A 17,502-nucleotide genomic window follows, 5' to 3' on the forward strand; every position below is an offset into this window, starting at 1 on the left:
GCTCCGGGCTGTGAGATGCTGCCTGCTGAGCCCCCACCCCTCCCTCTTCCCTTTCCCTGCCTGAGGGACCCCCTTGCCCACCCACCTGGCTTCTCCCTCCCTTTCTCCTTGAGGGCACTCAGAATGGATTCTCCCACAGTTCGGGATTTCTGGACAAACAGGAAGAGCCTTTTTGTCTTCTGCCAGTTCTCCTATCAGTATCTCCAAGGCCTGAAAGTGGGGAGCAGCTGGCTGGCTGGGTGCTGAGAAAGGGGAGAGACAGACGGGAAATATCCCTGTCTCTCCAGTGTTCAAGGCAGAGGCGGACAATAAAAGCCGCACGGAGCTGCTCCTTCCCCGTCAACATGTCAGCCTGAGTCCTTATGCAGTTAACCTCTCGATAATTTAGAGTCTTGTTTTTGGAACAAGATAGACTCCGTGTGGAATAAGTATCAAGGCTACTCTGGCTTTAGAAATACCAAAGTGACTCCTCAGTTCTTATCTGGAATTGAAGAATTTGGGGTCAAAGATGACCCAGATCTCGAGTTCCACCGCCGGCCTTCTAGATCTGGGATCCATCTGCCCTTCAGGGGCCTGTCCTGGAACGAGCAGCATTTGCCGTCATTCTCAGGCCTTTCCCTACCGGGTTCCCTCTACTTGGACTGTTCTTCCAGCTTCTCTGCCCGCGCACAACGCCCAGGTTTTCTGGAACAGAGACAGCCCTGGAGGCAGGACTTGTCCCTGCCCAGAGGTATTGCCCCTGGCCCAAAAGAAAGGTCTACTCTGCGTAGAGGAGCCCGGGCCGCAGAGAAAAGGGTTTGCACACTCACGTTTGAGAGCATTCCAAGCTGGCTTCTGTGTGTCCTTGGACCTGCCAGAGGAGGCTTTCAGGCCAGCCTGCTGGCAAAGCCGGCTCGTCCTGCCCTTGGCCTGTGCCAGCCATGCATCCATCCTTAATCAGAGCCAGTGTGCACCTGGTCTTCCTGGGGCTTGTCATCTGTCTCAGGACCAGTCACCACTAGTGACCTTGGACGAATTTCTTAAACTTCCTGGAATCTCAATTTGTTCATAAGTGAAATGGGGGTACCAGTAGTTACTGCCTAGGGCTATGATGAGGCCTGAAAACATGCCGGTGCAACTAACCACGGAGAGAGGGTGCCGGTGTTGTGGCACAGCTGGTTAAATTCCACTTGTGACACCAGCATTCCATATGTGAGTGTTGTTTCAAGTCCCAGCTGCTCCACTTCCGATCCAGTTTCTTGCTGATGCGCTTGGGAAAGCAGCAGATGATGCCAGAAGCTTGGGCTTCTGCCACTGGTGTGGGAAACCCTGAGGGAATTCCTGGCTCCTAGCTTCAGCCTGGCTGAGTTCATGCTGTTGTGACCATTTGCAGAGTGAACCTTCAGGTAGAAGATCTGTCTCTTTCCTCTCCTCTCCTCTCCTCTCCTCTCCTCTTCTCTCTCTCTCTTTGCCTTTCAAATACTTAGATCTTTCTTAATTTAATTTAAATTTTTTTTTTTTTATTTTTGACAGGCAGAGTGGACAGTGAGAGAGAGAGACAGAGAGAGAAAGGTCTTCCTTTGCCGTTGGTTCACCCTCCAATGGCCGCCGCTGCAGCCGGCGCACCGCGCTGATCCGATGGCAGGAGCCAGGATCCAGGTGCTTTTCCTGGTCTCCCATGGGGTGCAGGGCCCAAGCACTTGGGCCATCCTCCACTGCACTCCCTGGCCATAGCAGAGAGCTGGCCTGGAAGAGGGGCAACCGGGACAGAATCCGGCGCCCCAACCGGGACTAGAACCCGGTGTGCCGGCGCCGCAAGGTGGAGGATTAGCCTATTGAGCCACGGCGCCGGCCTCTTAGATCTTTCTTTAAGTGCACAGAGATTATCCAAAAGGGAGCAGTTATTGGGACAGCTACTCTAGACTTTCCTGGTCTTACTATCAGGAAATAATGCTTATTAACTAATGGAATTACATTTAGTTCTCAAATTAACCTGGATAGGAGGTAGTCCGCCCCAACTCTTGCTCTCTGGATCCACTCAGCGGGACCATGGTGCTTTCTCCAGCTCTGGATGAGCCAGCCCGGCCACTTGGCTTGTCCTCTGACCTCCTGACCTCTCTCTCCTTCTCCTGTATCCTCGTACCCCCCTCCCAACAGTCCATTCTCTTCACAGCCTGTGGCTATCTGTAAAAAATACCCAAACAAACCAAGCTGATTATTTTATTTTTTTTTTTTTCCTGCTTACAACCCTCAACAACTCTCCCTGGTCCCCTGGGAGAAGTACTGCCATACACTATGAAATTAAAATCCAAACTCCTCCTTGCCACAGACCGCCAGTCTCCAGAACTTTGCCCCCTGGCTGCGGCTGACCTCGCAGCCTTGCCAGCTGCTCTAACTTTCCTGGAAGGTGGTGCCTCTCTCCATCCCAGGCAGGCTTCCATGACTCCTTGGAACTACCAAAGGAGACCCCTGGGTGGGCAGAGCCAGCTCCGTGTCCTGGACCTGAGCCAGCAGAAACCGCATTGGGTGCTCCCGCTGCCTGGACATCACTTCCTCCAGGAAAGCTTTCTCTGAGCCCAGGACGATAGAGACCCTCACTCACTCCCATAGCACCCTGGAAGTCTGCTTCCCGGTTCCGCCCTCAGGCTCCCTGACGGTGTAAGGATCCAGGAGGGCCAGACTGGGAGATCACAGTGTTGCTTCCCTAACAGGATCTGGCACCCAGCAAGCACTAAATGCATGTGTGTTGAATGAAAGGAGGAAGGAAGGAAAGGATAGAGTTCTTCCGAAGCCTTTTGTAGAGTGAATAATCACTTGTTGAATTATTTTTGTGTAAAAATGGACTTTCCTGCATTAGCATCCCTTCCACACAGTAAATCTATTTTATTCTGTGTCCCCTGTAAGGGTTTTTCTATTTACTATATTCGAGACATTTTCCTGCCATTAACTTTCCCTTGTTCAGTGGTTTTGTGACCATTCTGCGCTTTCAGAAAGAGGTGCCTTTTGGTATTTAAAATATTCTCTGGGCTTCCTTGGTGAGAGGGTTCTGGCAGCTTCCCTACTGTTGACTTTAACCAGTGCAGCTTGGAACACGATGTCACCCATCCAGAACCCTTCTCAGCCTAGATAAAACTTACTCTCTGTCTCTAGTTGGGGACAGGGTGTTTGGAAATAGCACCTTATGCAACAGAGCTGCTAGAGGGCTGTTCCTCAGAGACAAACGAAATAAAAATCATGGTGCGTGGAAAATGTGCCCACAGAGTCCTAGAAACCAAAGGTTTTAAAGCTTTTCTGCCAGTAATCCCATTTTTATTTTATGTTTCTTGGAAAACTGAAAGCCTCTATTTACCAAATGTGTTACCTAAGATGCAGAAAAGGAAAAAAAAAAAAAAAAAAGACAAGTGAAGGTGAGCTGCCCAGGGTTTCCATTCCGATGCCACCAGCCTGCTTTTGTGCACTGGTGCCTCCCCCTGACCTCCACAGCCCTGCACGTGCTCCATGCAGAGGGCATTTCCTCTCAACAGGAAGCCTATCTTTTCCCTCACTTCTTTCTGGGATGTGCAAGCAAAGTTGTGGAGCTGTCCTTACTTTATTCCAAAATGTGCAAGGCTGAGACACCTGAATTTTTTCCTCGAATACTTGAAAGCAAATTCTATGCTGGAAGCCTCTCAGGCCTGTTCCCAGCAGAATTTCCTTTGAGTGTTCCTATCTCAAAACCTTATGTAACCTGACACAATTATCCAAAAAGGCTCGGAATCCAAGAGAACAGTGTTCTGAGCTGGCCGTGGAGGTGGGAGCTGGGGGAAGGGGGAGACCTGGGTCAGACTTCACTATGACAATGGCCAATTCACATTCCAAAGACAAATGCTAATGGCCTGGCGTGGTGACCAGTGGGTGCCCTGGCCTCACCTGGCTGGCAGTTAAAAATATTTTTATAATCACCTTACCTGTCCAGGCTTCCCAGGATGGGATAACCCCTCTGCTGACTGCAAAAATCAACCTAGCTGAGGAGGGTTGGGGTCTCGGGCCAGCAGCTAGCACCACAACCAGAGTGAATGTGGGAGTCTGGAATTCATATTTGTCCCCGTCCAGGTCTGGTGATTCTGTCTCAAGTCCTCCCCCTCCTTCAGCCCAGGGCCAATGCCAGGGAGAGGAAGGAGTGCAGGGATACAAAGAGCTGAGTGCAGACCTGAAGCTGGAGTTCCACTGGGAGATGACCCTGCATTCCAGAAAGCCCTTGAGCCAACCCCCCCCTCTTTGTTTTCACTTTTAGAAATACCAGCCCAGCTCACTATTTGCATACCAGCGGCCAGGGACCTCCAGGGAGACCAGGCACCACTCAAAGGTGGTTGACTTTTCAAGGAATTCGCTGGAGAAAATTGTAGGCAAGGCTGTGAACAGAACCCCCCTCCATCTGGTTTCAGTTTATTTAAAAAAAAAAAAAAAAAGCACACACAGGCCTCCCCACAAGCAATCAGAAAGCAGCCGCAGCTTCCCCAGGGGGGTATTAGCCACCAGGGGTGGGGCTGAATTATGTATATGCAAATAAATTAAACCAGCCGGCCAACAGCAACTAATTTTTGTATCTTTTGCAGTTGTTCTGCCAAGAAAAGGCCTGAATCAGGGGGTGATGGAAGCTGTAAGGAAGCAAGTTTTGGAATTAATTTTAACAATCAAGTTGCCTTAATTCTGCCTTTGGGAGACACGTTTGTCATCCAGAAGCAAAAAAAAAAAAAAAAAAAAAAAAAAAGTTGTTGGTCTTTCGTCTGGGTATGGCCCGGTGAATAATGCCAGCCTCCTAGGCTGGAGGCCAGAGGGACGATGTGGCTTGATGATTGGAACCACAGGGTCTGGGTGGCTGTGTGACCTGGGGCACGTCACTTACCATCTCTGAGCCTGTTTCTATGTCCAGGAAATGACAATACCTGCTTGCAAGGGATGATGTAAGGCTAGGAGATAAAATAAAAAGTACAAGCAAGCTGCGCACAAGGCTTGGTATGCAGCAAACACACAGGAAACGTGAGAGAGGACCATTCATAACTCAAAGCATACGGAGGAGCTGAGAGATCCAGGCAAGATCTCACCGGGGTCAGCAGAGCCGTCCTCCCAAATGCTCTCTTTTCCCCTGGGAATGGTCCAGAAAACCCCGCAGGGCACACTCTCTTAGTGTTTCCCAAATGTGAGGACCCTGATCCCCAGGCATCTGCCTTCAGTCCTGGGGGCAATAAAAGAAGTTCGGAGGAGGGTGCCAGACACTGAGAGAGCAAGGGGTGCTCCTGGCTTCCTGGGTCTTCTCGTCCCCTCTCCCTGGTAACTGAAGGTCTCACGTCCACGTCCTCAGTCTAGATGGGATACCTCTGAAAAATGGGGGTTTGCAGTGCACACCTGGAGCCCTCGGGCTGAGTCAGCAACTTCCAGGGCTCCGCTGCCCCATGAGTGATGGGCTGCTGATCATGGGGGGCCAGCTGCCTCTGGGCTTCCCTCACATATCCATCGACACCTTGGGTTCTGTTTGCTTAAACCTTCTGCTTCCGCCCCTCTTCTGGGCACACCAACAAACTCCCAGCCTCCACTCTGCTCTTCTTCCCCAGATCCACTTCCTGGCCAACAAGAATAAGGCTCTCAAATTCGCTCAAGATCATCCCCCATTCTCTTTTGCCCTCAGAATGAAATCCAAAGGCTACATGTGGCAAACGGGGCCCTGCATTAACACAGTTCTCAAAAGACCAGCCTTAAGGCCGGCGCTGTGGCTCAATAGGCTAATCCTCCACCTGCAGTGCTGGCACACTGGGTTCTAGTCCCGGTTGGGGCACTGGATTCTGTCCTGGTTGCCCCTCTTCCAGGCCAGCTCTCTGCTGTGGCCCAGGAGTGCAGTGGAGGATGGCCCAAGTGCTTGGGCCCCGCACCCCATGGGAGACCAGGAGAAGTACCTGGCTCCTGCCTTTGGATCAGCGCGGTGCACCAGCCACAGTGCGGGGGCCATTGGAGGGTGAACCAATGGCAAAGGAAGACTTTTCTCACTGTCTCTCTCTCTCTCTCTCTCTCTCTCACTGTCCACTCTGCCTGTCAAAAAAAAAAAAAAAAAAAAAAAAAAAAAAAAAAAAAAACACACACACACAAAACAAAAAAACCAGCCTTTGGCTTCAGGTACACCCAAGTTTGAACATTGGGGCTGGTTCAAGATTCAAACTCAAGTACACTTGAGTTTTTTCCTCAGTCTCTGGAAACCTCAGTTCCTTCTAATGTAAACTGGTGATAATGACATCTACTGCAAAAGCCTATTGTGAGGCCTCTGCACCCAACCAGGGCTGGGACCAGAGCAAAAGGTTTGCAGGCCAGTGCAAGGGATGAAGGCTGAGGAAGCAGGGCAAAGGGGGCAGCTGCCTGAACTAGGGACGATGAGATGAGTGTAACAGATCTATGCGGGTCCACAGGAGGCATCCAAGGGCATTGGACCAGGGGCCTGGAACCAAGAGGGACGCCTTGGCTGGAAAGCAGACAAGGGAGTTGCCAGCGTGTGAGTGGGAAGAAGCGCTCGTGGTGGGGGAGGGGCTGGTGGGAGGCCTCCCCAGCTAGAGGTTCACCTGCAAGGAAGAGGAGCTCGTGCAGAAGGCTGGGGAGGAGAGGAATGGAGGGAGGAGGCACCCAACAGCCACGGGAGACAGGGCTTGGGGTGGTCAAGGGTGGCTGGCTGGGCAGAGGCCTTGGGGAGGCCAAGGAGCTAAAGGCCAAGCTGGGGCAATGGGACTTGGGGACTAGGAGCTCTTTTAGTGGCCACATCTGGAGAGGTCAGGCGGGTTAAAGTGGGAGAGGACAGAGTGGAAGGGGTGATTGTGGATGACATGAAAGGGCCGTGGCTACGAATAGGGGAGAGAGCCGAGAACAACGCTGAAGAAGGCATACAGATCGAGGTCAGCAGGAGGCAACCCCAGGGCCAGTGCGCTTGCTGCTGTATCAGCATAGGGCCTGGCACACGCAGGAAGTCCACCAAAGCGCACTGGGGACTGACGGGGCCCAGAATCTGGGTGGACGGACTGGCACTGGCAGGAAGAGGGCCCAGCTGACACTGTGATGTCAGTGGCAAGGGGGGAGGGGCGGGGGGCCAGGCATGAGCAGAGTGCAGGGCCAGGCCTCCTCGGGGCTCTGCTGCCTTGGGGCCGGCCCACAAAGGAAGAGGTGGTGAGTCTCTTGGAGATTGCTTCGTGGCACCCTCCCACGGGGGACTTCTGTTGCCTCACTCTCAAATCCAGCCGTCACTTGGCCTTTATCCCTTCCACAGCTGTGTCTTCCCACAAAGGCCAGCAGATGGTGCCAGTGAGCCACCAGACTCCCCTGGAGCTGCCCCAGGGAGCCAGTCAGCCTGGCTCCTCCAGAGCCTGGGAGGCTAAGGGTCCTGCTAACCAGGTTTCTGACAGAGGCAGACTGGGAGGTGGGACAAAGGACTACAAGAGATGGTCTCTGAGCTTCAGGGCAGGGTGGCAGCAGGGCTCTGCTCCTTCGGGTTGCCCTTCAATTCCCTGTGCTGCCAGGCCCTGCCTTATCAGCTGGGGCTCCCGCCCTCTGCCCGCCTTCCCTTCCTCTCCCTGGAGGCCCCTGCCAGCCCAGGCTCCCGGTTCTGGCAGAGGCTGGTTCTCTGCCCCCAGGCAGGCATGACCTGGCACCAAGCCTCAGACAGGGCTGGGCCAGCCCCTCCCAGCCATGACTGCCTAAACCACCTTCTGCTTCGAGAATGTCTCCACCTGATGAGGGGTAAGGGGTCAGTGGCTAAGGAGGCCACAAGCAGCTGGAGCATAGGTCCTGAGGAGGAGGCACGGCTTCCTAGCCTAGGACGTGGGAGGAACAGGGCAGGGGTACATAAAAATGGGTCAGATTGTCCAGTCCCCTGAAGATCAAAAACCCCATAACACTAATGAATGGTTTTGCCCAAAGTGGCAGCGTCCAGAAGCTGAGCTGGAAAACCCCCCTTCCCCATCCCAGCCTTCCTATACCCCACAGCCAAAGGCCAGTCCCACCACCCACCTCCGGCAAGGCTCCCTCCCCACTGGAAGCTTCCAGATGATGAGTCAGGACCCTTCCCAGCTCCTCAAAGCTCAGTGGATGACCTTGCTTTTCAGTCTGTCCTCACCCTGCTTTCCAGCCCTCTAGCTCCTGCTCCAGCAAGTGCTGGTACCACCTGTGTGGCCTGGATCTAGAAGGCTCCCCACTGCCCCCTCCCCAGCTCCTAAAGGCTGAGGCTGGAGAGACGACAACAGAGTTTTGGTGGGGTGGTGAGAGCCGAGCAGAGAGGTGCCTGGCCAATTCAGAGTCTAAGGCTCAGGTCGGGAAGCCAGGCCATGGTATTGTGTCCACCTCTGAGCCGGGGCCATGGATTCAAAGCAACAGGAGCTGGTGGGTTTGGAAAACAAACGTCACCCTGACATTTCCAGGCCTGACATGACCCAGGCCAAGGGAGTGTTACCAGAAACTCACAGCAGTGTGCTCCCATGTACACACAGGGTTGTGGCATAGCGAGTGACACAGACAAATGGTGTGATGGGCCATGCGGCCCCCATGAGCATGAGTGCACACAAACACAAGGTCGTGTTTCCAAGGTCAGGTGCACACACACCCTCCCCAGGCCACTCCTGCTTCCCAGAGCCAGGGTTAGCGTGTCATCTGTACTTACAAGAGGAACAGGTGGAGGCACAGGAGTGGCTCTGGGTGGAGAGGCCTCTCCCTGTAAGTGGGTCTGGCTTCCAGCCCCCCATGCTGGGTGGCAGAGTCATTGTCATGAAGTCCTGGCACAGAGCCTGAGCCAGGAGAGAATGAGCAGCAGGCTAGGAGGTGTGAACTCCCGGAACACAGACAGGCCTTGCAGGCCCACAGAAGGCAGGAGCTCCCTGTGCTGTGGGCTGCACTTACTCCCCTCAGTGCAGAGCCTGGCAGCCAGGTACTGGCAGCAACTCCCAGAGCCTGGCAGAGCCCTGGCATAGATGCCAGGCACAGGGTGCCAGACACGGGGGTGGATAGGGTGGGGGGGTCGCTGGGCCACACACAAACAAGGACCTTCATACACACAGGCAGGGAAATGTATCTACACCCACACCCTTTTTTTCATCCCCTGGGGATTCAGTGGGGCAGGGACCACCCTGTCCTAGAGATCACCCTCACTGCCGCCCCAGGTGTCCTCATTGACCTGTCTCGCCCCAGGTGTCGTCATTGACCTGTCTCTTGGGGTTTAGGAGTAGGCCGGAGGTAATGAGAGGCTTGAGAGCTCCCTCCCCCATTCGCTGGGGAGGTGGAGTTGTGCATCCCCAGGGCTGGGTCCTGGAGGGAAGGGGGAAAGGCGGGGCAGTCACCCTGCTCCCGTAGCCCGGGCCGCAGGCGGGCTTTGTGGTCAGGAGCTGCTCAGGTGTGAATGCGCGCTGGGGCGCATACACCCGGGATCCACGGCCGGGCCCGGGAGGGCTGGCCCCTCGCGAAGTTCCCTCTGCACAGAGGTGGTTCATGACCTCAGGTGTCTCTCCCAAAAGCAGAGGCTGAGAGGCCCTGGGCGCGCGGTGGGGGCGCAGAAGTGGGCGGATGCCGGGCGCCAAGGCTGGACCGACCAGCCCTCTCCCTGGCGCGGCAACTTTGGGACTTTGTTCCTGCTTCTTCGAAAGCGGATCTGGCTGAGGGGCGGGGCGGGCGGCGGGGAGGGGGCACCTGCCCGGCGTGGGGTGCGGGGAAGGAGAAGAGGAGGGAAGCCCCGCCCCTGCCCCGCCCCCTCCCCCGCCCTCACCCCGCCCCCGGGGCTCTTTATAAGCCCGGCCCGAGGGCGAGCAGAGAAAGCGAGTATCCCACCCGCCCCAGGCTGGTGTTCCCTTGCATCCCGTGCCCCGGCCCCGAGTCCCTCTCCTCGCTCCCCAGCCCGGCCCCGCCCCGCCCAGGCCCAGCCCGGCCGCCATGGAGCGCTGGCCTTGGCCGTCGGGCGGTGCCTGGCTGCTCGTGGCCGCCCGCGCGCTGCTACAGCTGCTGCGCGCAGACCTGCGTCTGGGCCGCCCGCTGCTGGCGGCGCTGGCGCTGCTGGCCGCGCTCGACTGGCTGTGCCAGCGCCTGCTGCCCCCGCCGGCCGCACTCGCCGTGCTGGCTGCCGCCGGCTGGATCGCGTTGTCCCGCCTGGCGCGCCCGCCACGCCTGCCCGTGGCCACTCGCGCGGTGCTCATCACCGGTGAGTGCGCGGGGACTCCAGACTCCAGGGCGGGACCCGACACCCCGAGGGATCCCCATAGACACGGCCAAGGCGGTTTCCCCAGCGCATGAGTGAGCCTCCCTCTCCCCTGGGTGCAGGGAGAGAGCCAAGTAGGAAGGGCCGGGCGCCTCCCCAAGTCCGGGTGAACTACCTGCCGCCGCGGAGAGTGCTTGAGGGAAAGTGAGGCAGGGAGTAGGCAGGTGCGGAAAGGAAACCGGAGGCTGAGACTGAAGGACCCTCCTGGAATTTGGGGGCTGATGCTATGCCTCTCCCCAAGCAGCAGACTTAGGGCAGGGAACAGAGGAGGGACTTCAGAGGTTTTGAGACGGGCGGGTGTCACCCTTTGAACTCTGCCTGACATCCCCACGTGGGACACCCCGTCTCCTCTTTATTCCCTGAGACCAGAGGAAGGACGTTAGATGGGGAGCAGCCCCCTCCCAGTTGGCTGGGATCCTTGGAGTTCAGAGGGCTTAAGGTCACCAGGAGGTGAGCCGGCCATTCAGCTGCCTCTCCGGTCCAGCCAGCCTCCCTACCCCCACCAGAGCACAGAGGGAGCAGTCCGGAGTGCACCCAGCGCCCAGCACCCCACCTCCATCCCTCCGGGTCTTCAGTGCCTAGGAAAGAGGTACTGGAGAGCTGGGCTCAGGTGCCTCCCGCGCCTGGCTGAGCTCCCTTTGTCTGGAGCAGGGAATAAATCTGTCACCAGGAGGGAAGGGGAAGGGGAAGGGGGGCTAAGGCCCAGCCGGAAGTGGGGAGGGGGAGAAAGGCCAGGGGGCACTGGCTGCATTGCATGGGGTGGGGGAGGGGCGGCCTAGTCTCTCTCTCCCAGCCCCCATGGCTTTGGACAGGTGCTCTGCTCTTAGCCCCTTGCTTTGTGCCTGGGCTGAGGAACAGCCTGCAGACTGGCTCCTTAGAGCCCTTGGTCCGGTAGGGGGCCCTGAACGACCAGAAGGGGCTGCAAACTTCCCAGAGGAGGAAATCCTGGAGTCCGGCCTCAGCGTGGAGATGGGGAGAAGGTTCAAGGCGTCTTGGATCAGAGAAAGGATAGCGAGTAGAAGCTTAAGGTGGGGCATAAGCATGACCAGGTAGGGGACAGGTAGGCAAACAGCCAGCTGCAGGGGTGTGCTGGGCTGTGGGGCTGTTTCCTTGGGAGCAGACATGAATGTCAGTAAGAAGCCAGAATGTGTTGAGGTGGGGTTGAGGGGGCGTGAGGATGGCAGGAAGACCAGACATAGGCAAGTCTGGGGCTCAGTGTGAAGCCTCAGGGACCCCAGTCTCTGGTTTGAGACTCTCCTGCTGTGAACAGGGACTAGGTAGGTTGCAGGCTTTGCCCTCAGGGCCAGGGAAGATCGTTTGACTGTGTGAGCTGCCTCAGTAGTACCCAGGCCATCTGCAGGCACAGTGGCCCCGCTGAGTTTTTCCTGAGATCTTACCTCGGGCCTTTGTGCTGCTGCTGCTCCCTGCCTTGCGCCTGAGGGCGAGGTGAGAGGAGAGATGCTTTCTGTGACTCCGGGCTTCTCCAGCTCTGGTTGCAAAGTTCTGGGCCAGGGGTGAGCCTCCAAGTTTCCCAGTTGCCTGAACACTCCGGGATTTCCTCTCTCCCCACGAGCTGCAAGACAAGTGGGTGACCAGGCCCTGCCCCACCTGCCAAGACAGCTGTGCCCTGTGCCTCCACGCACCCCTCCCTGGGAACTGCTCACCAGAGCTACTGTGGAGTGCGGCCGTGGGGTCTGGGCAAGGGCTGGGTGCTTGTGCACTGAGGCGTGGCAGGGGTCACACATCCAGGCAGGTTGCATGTAGCTACAGGTATGAGTGTGTGCAGATGGGCGAGAGCATGGGGCTGAGCCTCTGGGAGACCTTCTTTTCCCTGTGGAGGGTCTGCTCTGGGGGGGGGGGGCAAAGGCACGCACACGTGCACACACACATGCTTACTCCCCTCTGCCAGGCAGACTTGTGGGAAGCACCCCTCAGCCTGGGCTGGCACCCTCAGTCACACAAAGCCCATCCCATAGCCCCCTGCCTAGCATTGTTCTCATCCTCATCAGAGAGGGTGAAACTGAGATGGGGGGGGGGGTGCTGAACATCTGGAGGTGGGGAATCAGTAGGACCACTGGGGCTCCCCTCACTGGCCACCCACCAAGCCAGGATGGGAATGGAAACCATCAAGGAAGCAGGGGCTTACCAGTACCAGGGACCCCTGCACCGGCTCTGCCTGGTGGTTCTCTGCATACCAAAGACAGGAAATCAACTCTGCAAAAGTGGTAACTGACCTCACGGTCTGACTTGGTGGGTGTGAGAAGGGATTTAAATGCAGGTCTGTTCTGTTCTCCATCCATCATAGTCCCTGTCCTGGGAGCAAATAGTCTGGAGCTTGGAAAATACCCAGGCATTCCAAAGGCAGAGGGGTCAAAGGTGAGGTGGGAATGGCCTCCAGCTTGCCTAGAGCCTGGAACCACAGTCAGGGGTGCTGAGGCTGGGAAAGAAGGCGCGTCTCCATGCAAGGCCTGAGTGATAGCATCCGAGAGCTTGGGCTGCACTGAGCCTTGGCAAGGTTTTCAGCAGCAGAGTGATCTTGTCATTTTTGGAAAGATCTCTCTGGCTGGTTAGGTAGAGAATGGATTCAAGGGGGCAAGCCAGGACAAGACTAGAAGGGGCTGCTTTAGTGTTCAGATACAGGAAAGAGAAGCCTGGATGAGGGCAGCCAGAAAGGAAGGGGGGCTGTGAAGTTAAGACCCACATGTGAGCTGTGGCCTACTGCTGAGAAGCAGAAGGCCGTCAGGGCCAGGACTGATCGCAGGCTGACCTTGGAGCCAGTGCTGGCCTTACGTACTCAGTGCTAACTGGGTGACTTTGGGAAGCATTACTAGGTCTTAAATTTCCTCTTCTAAACAGTGGGGCTCACAAACTATGTTTGATTGTAGAGCTACGAGGAGTCAGAGGTGATAGCCCTCATGGGGCTGGTGCTCAGGGCTCAGCCTGCCAGAGATAGGTATAAGGGAGGAGGGAGAGCAGCTGACTGCTGGCAGGTGAGGTGTTCAGGCACATGGACTACATCCAGACCCTGGTGGTCCTGGGGTTATCTTGGGCTGGACTGGATCACACTGAGAATTCAATGGCTCCCCTGCTCTGGCCAGGCTGTGACTCCGGGTTTGGCAAGGAGACAGCCAAGAAATTGGATGCCATGGGCTTCACGGTGCTGGCCACTGTGTTGGAGATGAATGGGCCTGGTGCCCTAGAGCTGCGTGCCTGCTGTTCACCTCGCTTGAAGCTGCTCCAGATGGACCTGACCAAGCCAGCAGACATTAGCCGGGCACTGGAATTCACCAAGGCCCATACCACCAGCACGGGTGAGTGCAGCTCCATACAGAGAGGGGGCAGGTGGAAGAGGGGCTGTGGTTGACCTGAGGTCTCCCTGCCTGGCTCTGTGCCCTCAGGTCTGTGGGGCCTGGTCAACAACGCAGGTCACAACGATGTAGTGGCCGATGTGGAGCTGTCTCCTGTCGCCACGTTCCGCAACTGCATGGAGGTGAACTTCTTTGGTGCCCTTGAGCTGACCAAGGGCCTCCTGCCGCTGCTACGCCGCTCAAGGGGTCGCATTGTCACCCTGGGCAGCCCTGCGGGTGAGTGCCCTTCTTCTCTGGAAGCAGAAAAAAAGCGGCCGTAGGGTGGTGGGGGGAGGGATTCAGAGAGCCCCTGGCCAAGGCTGAGCTGCCCCATCCACTAATCCATCCACAGGAGACATGCCCTATCCATGCTTGGCAGCCTATGGGACCTCCAAGGCAGCCATGGCGCTGCTAATGGACGCATTCAGCTGTGAACTCCTTCCCTGGGGAGTCAAGGTCAGCGTCATCCAGCCTGGCTGCTTCAAGACAGGTAAGGGTGAGGACAGGGAACAAACCAGAGATAAACATGATCTTACGGCGGTGGGGTCAGGTCCGGGAGCGGGCATGGCTTTGGCTGGAGAATGGCCTGGGTTAAGTACACAGGGTAAGCTCTGGCTGTCCTAGCTGAAGACGCTCTGATTTTGCCACCGCTTTCCCAGAATCCGTGAGCAATGTGAGCCACTGGGAGCAACGGAAGCAACTGCTGCTGGCCAACCTGCCCGGGGAGCTGCGCCAGGCCTACGGCGAGGACTACATTGAGCACTTGCACAGGGAGTTCCTGCACTCGCTCCGCCTGGCACTGCCTGACCTCAGCCCAGTCGTGGATGCCATCACCGATGCGCTGCTGGCAGCTCGGCCACGCCGCCGCTATTACCCAGGCCGTGGCCTGGGGCTCATGTACTTCATCCACTACTACCTGCCAGAGGGCCTGCGGCGCCGCTTCCTGCAGAGCTTCTTCATCAATCCCTGCCTGCCTCGTGCACTGAGGCCTGGCCAGCCTGGCGCTACCCCTGCCCCAGACACGGCCCAGGACAACCCCAACCCCAACCCAGACCCTTCCCTAGTGGGAGCTCGATGAGCTGCACACACAGGGCCTAGCTGCTCCAGCTCGGGAGGCTCCATGAGCCCTTGCCCTTGGCCCTCCCCTGGGTATTATGACTCCCTGGAGCTGTTCTAAAGAACCCCAGCCCCCAACTGCTGATGCCTGGTTCAGGCCCAGAGAGGCTGAGTTTCCCAGGGAGCCTCTGGGCCCCCATACTGCTTCATGAGCCTGCACAGATTGTCTTGGGCACAACACTCCCCACTACAGCCTGAAGAATCCTGTTGGATGGGGAGTGTAGTGCATGACTTCACTGGAGCCTTTGGCAGGTCACTGCCAACTGGCGTCTCTGCAAACTAAGGGGTGACTGGGTAGGTTGGGGACCCTCTCAGGATTGTTTCTGGGCACCAGTGCCTCAGGGCTGCAACTGAAGGGTAAACCCCAATTGTCTCTTGACTGGCTCAAGAATTAGGGCCCCAACCACCTGCCCCCAAATCACAGGGAAGCTGCATACCCTACTTGCCCAATGGCTACTTTTTAAATAAAGACAACTTTTATTTCTCCTAGAATGAGGTTGATGTTGTGTTTGGAAAGGATGACCACTTGGTGGCCTGGCTGAGGAGGTGTGGCTGTGGGACAGAGGCTGGAAACTGCCTGGAGTTCATGGGGCTCCATGAGGCGGGCCTGAGGCTCTGGGCCTGGCTGGGCTCCCGTGGTAGACTCTGGTTCCCAACTCCCTGACCCCTGGTGACCTTGGGCAAATCATTCATCCATAGGCCTGGGTTTCCTCACACTGAAGTAGGGGTAGTGACCCTGATCACAAGATAAGATCAAACGAAGACACTGGAGAGGCCTCTCTCTGAGGCCAGGACCCAGCTCACAGGGTCTGTCTCTGCATCTGAGGAAGGGGCTCTCCTCCCCTGATGCCCCCACCTGGAACCAACTGAGGGAGGCAGTAGAAAGCTTAGGCTGTGGTGGACTCAACAAAGGTGGGGTCAGGAGGGAAGTTGAGGGAGAAGTACCAGGGTCCAAAGGAGAAAGCCGACAGCAGGGTTACACGGGGCAGTTTTATTGTCTCAGAGGGGCAGAGCTGCCTACCCACGCCCTAAGGACACACACATACTACCCTTCCCATGGGCCATAGTGCTGGGAGTAACCCACAGAGGGGCAAGGAGGCTCACACATGCCCAGATTCTCAGGTTAGGGAGGGACACGGAAGTGACCACATGATTCTCAGACATGTAGCAGCTGTAAACACAGGGCCAAAGGGTCCTCTGCTCAAGAGGGGTCTTGGTCCACCCTTGGTTGGGGAATGAGGTACCCAGCCCCTTTCCAGGCCTAAGAGCAGTCTCAAAGGAGTGTCAGGGGAGCTGGGCAGCCCCCAGGACAATGTGCTATCCCCTAGGGCCAGCGGGGAAGCCCCAGGCTTTGTCACAGCACACACAGACACACACAGCGTGCTGGGGAGCCCTGGGTCAGGATGCTAGAAGATGGGGATGTAGTTGTCGATCTTGGCGCGGTGGCGCTGGGCAATACACTCAGCAATCCACACAATGTTACGACACTCTTGCTCCTTGAGCTTCACAAAGGCATAGAAGACACCAAAGTGGAACTGGTTCAGGAAGGCCAACTTATTCAGCTTCACCTGTGGACAGAGGCGGGTGAGCTATACAGGTGACATGGTAACAGTCAGACTTAAAGCCATCAAATCCTCCCTATGACGGGCTGGCCATGCAAGAGCCCTGTACTCACCTCATGCTCGAAGAATCGGTCCTCTAGGGTCTTGTCTCCAGGGTTGCTGCCTGCACCCTCGAAGAGCAGCTTGTACTCCTGGCAGGGAAAGCAGTGGGTGAGCAGAAGGGTGTGGCTCACAGGCCCACCCATCATCCCGCCAGCCAGGGCACTTACTGGGTAGTAATCGGCCACGTTCTTGACCTGCTCATAGTCATCAGCCCGAGCCAGCTGGGCCAGGCCCTCAGGGTAGAGCCGCCCGCAGTGCGGGAACAGCTTGGCTCGGTCTTCCTTGGACAGCTCCGTGCCAAAGGAGTTGATGGTGATGATGAAGGCGCGGCGATCTGCTTCAAACTGTGGGGCCCGTGCACAGGCAAGGAGACAGGGAGGAGAGGGGAAGAGGTTGGCAGGGTTTTCCCTCCATGCCAGGGCCAGTGGCGACTAGCAAACAGGAGGGTAGGCAGGCACTCACCTCCAGGATGGGGCACATGGCATCAGCTGTGGTCCCACCCAGCAGGGTGCAGAACTTGTAGAAGGACTCCAGATAGGCCTGTGTAGATGTGCAGAGCAGGGGGCTTGCTTAGGGAAGGTAGAACACCCGGACCAGGGGGGTTGGGGGGGTCTGTCCAGCCAACTGCTCACTTCCTTCCTCCCCTTCCCAGCCCCTTTCATGGAAGGGACTGGCCAAGGCAGCCCTGCCGGCCAGAGCCCCTGAAACATCCACTGATTCCAACCATTGGCCAACCAAGCAGCAGCAGCCTACAGTCTCCCACCCCGCAGGGACAGACCCGTTTCCAGCCTACTGATTGTTTGCTTCAGGGTACAGTGACCCTACCCCTCACCCCACAGAACACCAGGCTCAGAGGGACCTCTACGTTCCCCTTTCTGATCTACTTTCTCCCTACAACCTTCCAAGCCTTCCTCCCTCAGCCATAGAAAATCAGGTGCTCATGGGCTAGTGAGGGAAGGTTACTCCTCAGAGTTCACAGAGACAGCTTGGACTGAATTCCCCTGGCCCCTGGCTATATCCTACCTGATGGAACATGTCCTCCCACCCCCTAGGCAGCCCCCAGGCATGACACAGCAGAAACCAAATTGTCAGGCCAGTTCCTCCTGAGGGATGGTTATTGCCTACTCCACGTCAGCCTCCCAGTGCTATG

The 17,502-nt window shown here is 56.9% G+C and overlaps 2 protein-coding genes across 4 annotated transcripts in view; one reads left to right on the plus strand and one right to left on the minus strand.

The window, feature by feature from the left end:
* Window positions 1-9,796: 9,796 nt before the first annotated feature.
* On the plus strand, window positions 9,797-15,180 carry HSD11B2 (hydroxysteroid 11-beta dehydrogenase 2). Of its 2 annotated transcripts, none has more exon segments than NM_001082752.1 (5): window positions 9,797-10,168; window positions 13,324-13,536; window positions 13,624-13,809; window positions 13,925-14,062; window positions 14,232-15,177. In NM_001082752.1, coding segments are annotated over 5 exon segments (1,221 nt in total). In that variant the 5' UTR covers window positions 9,797-9,903; the 3' UTR covers window positions 14,651-15,177.
* Window positions 15,181-15,664: 484 nt separating this feature from the next.
* The window catches only part of ATP6V0D1 (ATPase H+ transporting V0 subunit d1), a 46,761-nt gene continuing 44,923 nt past the window's right edge, over window positions 15,665-17,502 (minus strand). For both annotated transcript variants that reach the window (XM_002711614.6, XM_089320274.1), the window contains exons 5-8: window positions 16,815-16,892; window positions 16,520-16,696; window positions 16,364-16,441; window positions 15,665-16,256 (exon numbers count right to left, since the gene is read on the minus strand). In XM_002711614.6, coding sequence (XP_002711660.3) covers window positions 16,095-16,256; window positions 16,364-16,441; window positions 16,520-16,696; window positions 16,815-16,892 — 495 coding nt within the window. In that variant the 3' untranslated portion in view covers window positions 15,665-16,094. The remainder of the gene's footprint in view (window positions 16,257-16,363; window positions 16,442-16,519; window positions 16,697-16,814; window positions 16,893-17,502) is intronic.

This window comes from Oryctolagus cuniculus, chromosome 18 (genome assembly GCF_051225735.1).
Source record: "Oryctolagus cuniculus isolate XC-2025 breed Fujian yellow rabbit chromosome 18, ASM5122573v1, whole genome shotgun sequence".
NCBI classification, from domain to species: domain Eukaryota; kingdom Metazoa; phylum Chordata; class Mammalia; order Lagomorpha; family Leporidae; genus Oryctolagus; species Oryctolagus cuniculus.

Coding starts and splice junctions, on each gene's coding strand:
- HSD11B2 (XM_089318670.1), top strand. CDS start 13,371: ATGGGCTTCACGGTGCTGGCCACTGTGTTGGAGATGAATGGGCCTGGT. Junction 13,537..13,623: donor GGCCCATACCACCAGCACGG/GTGAGTGCAGCT, acceptor CTGTGCCCTCAG/GTCTGTGGGGCCTGGTCAAC. Junction 13,810..13,924: donor CACCCTGGGCAGCCCTGCGG/GTGAGTGCCCTT, acceptor ATCCATCCACAG/GAGACATGCCCTATCCATGC.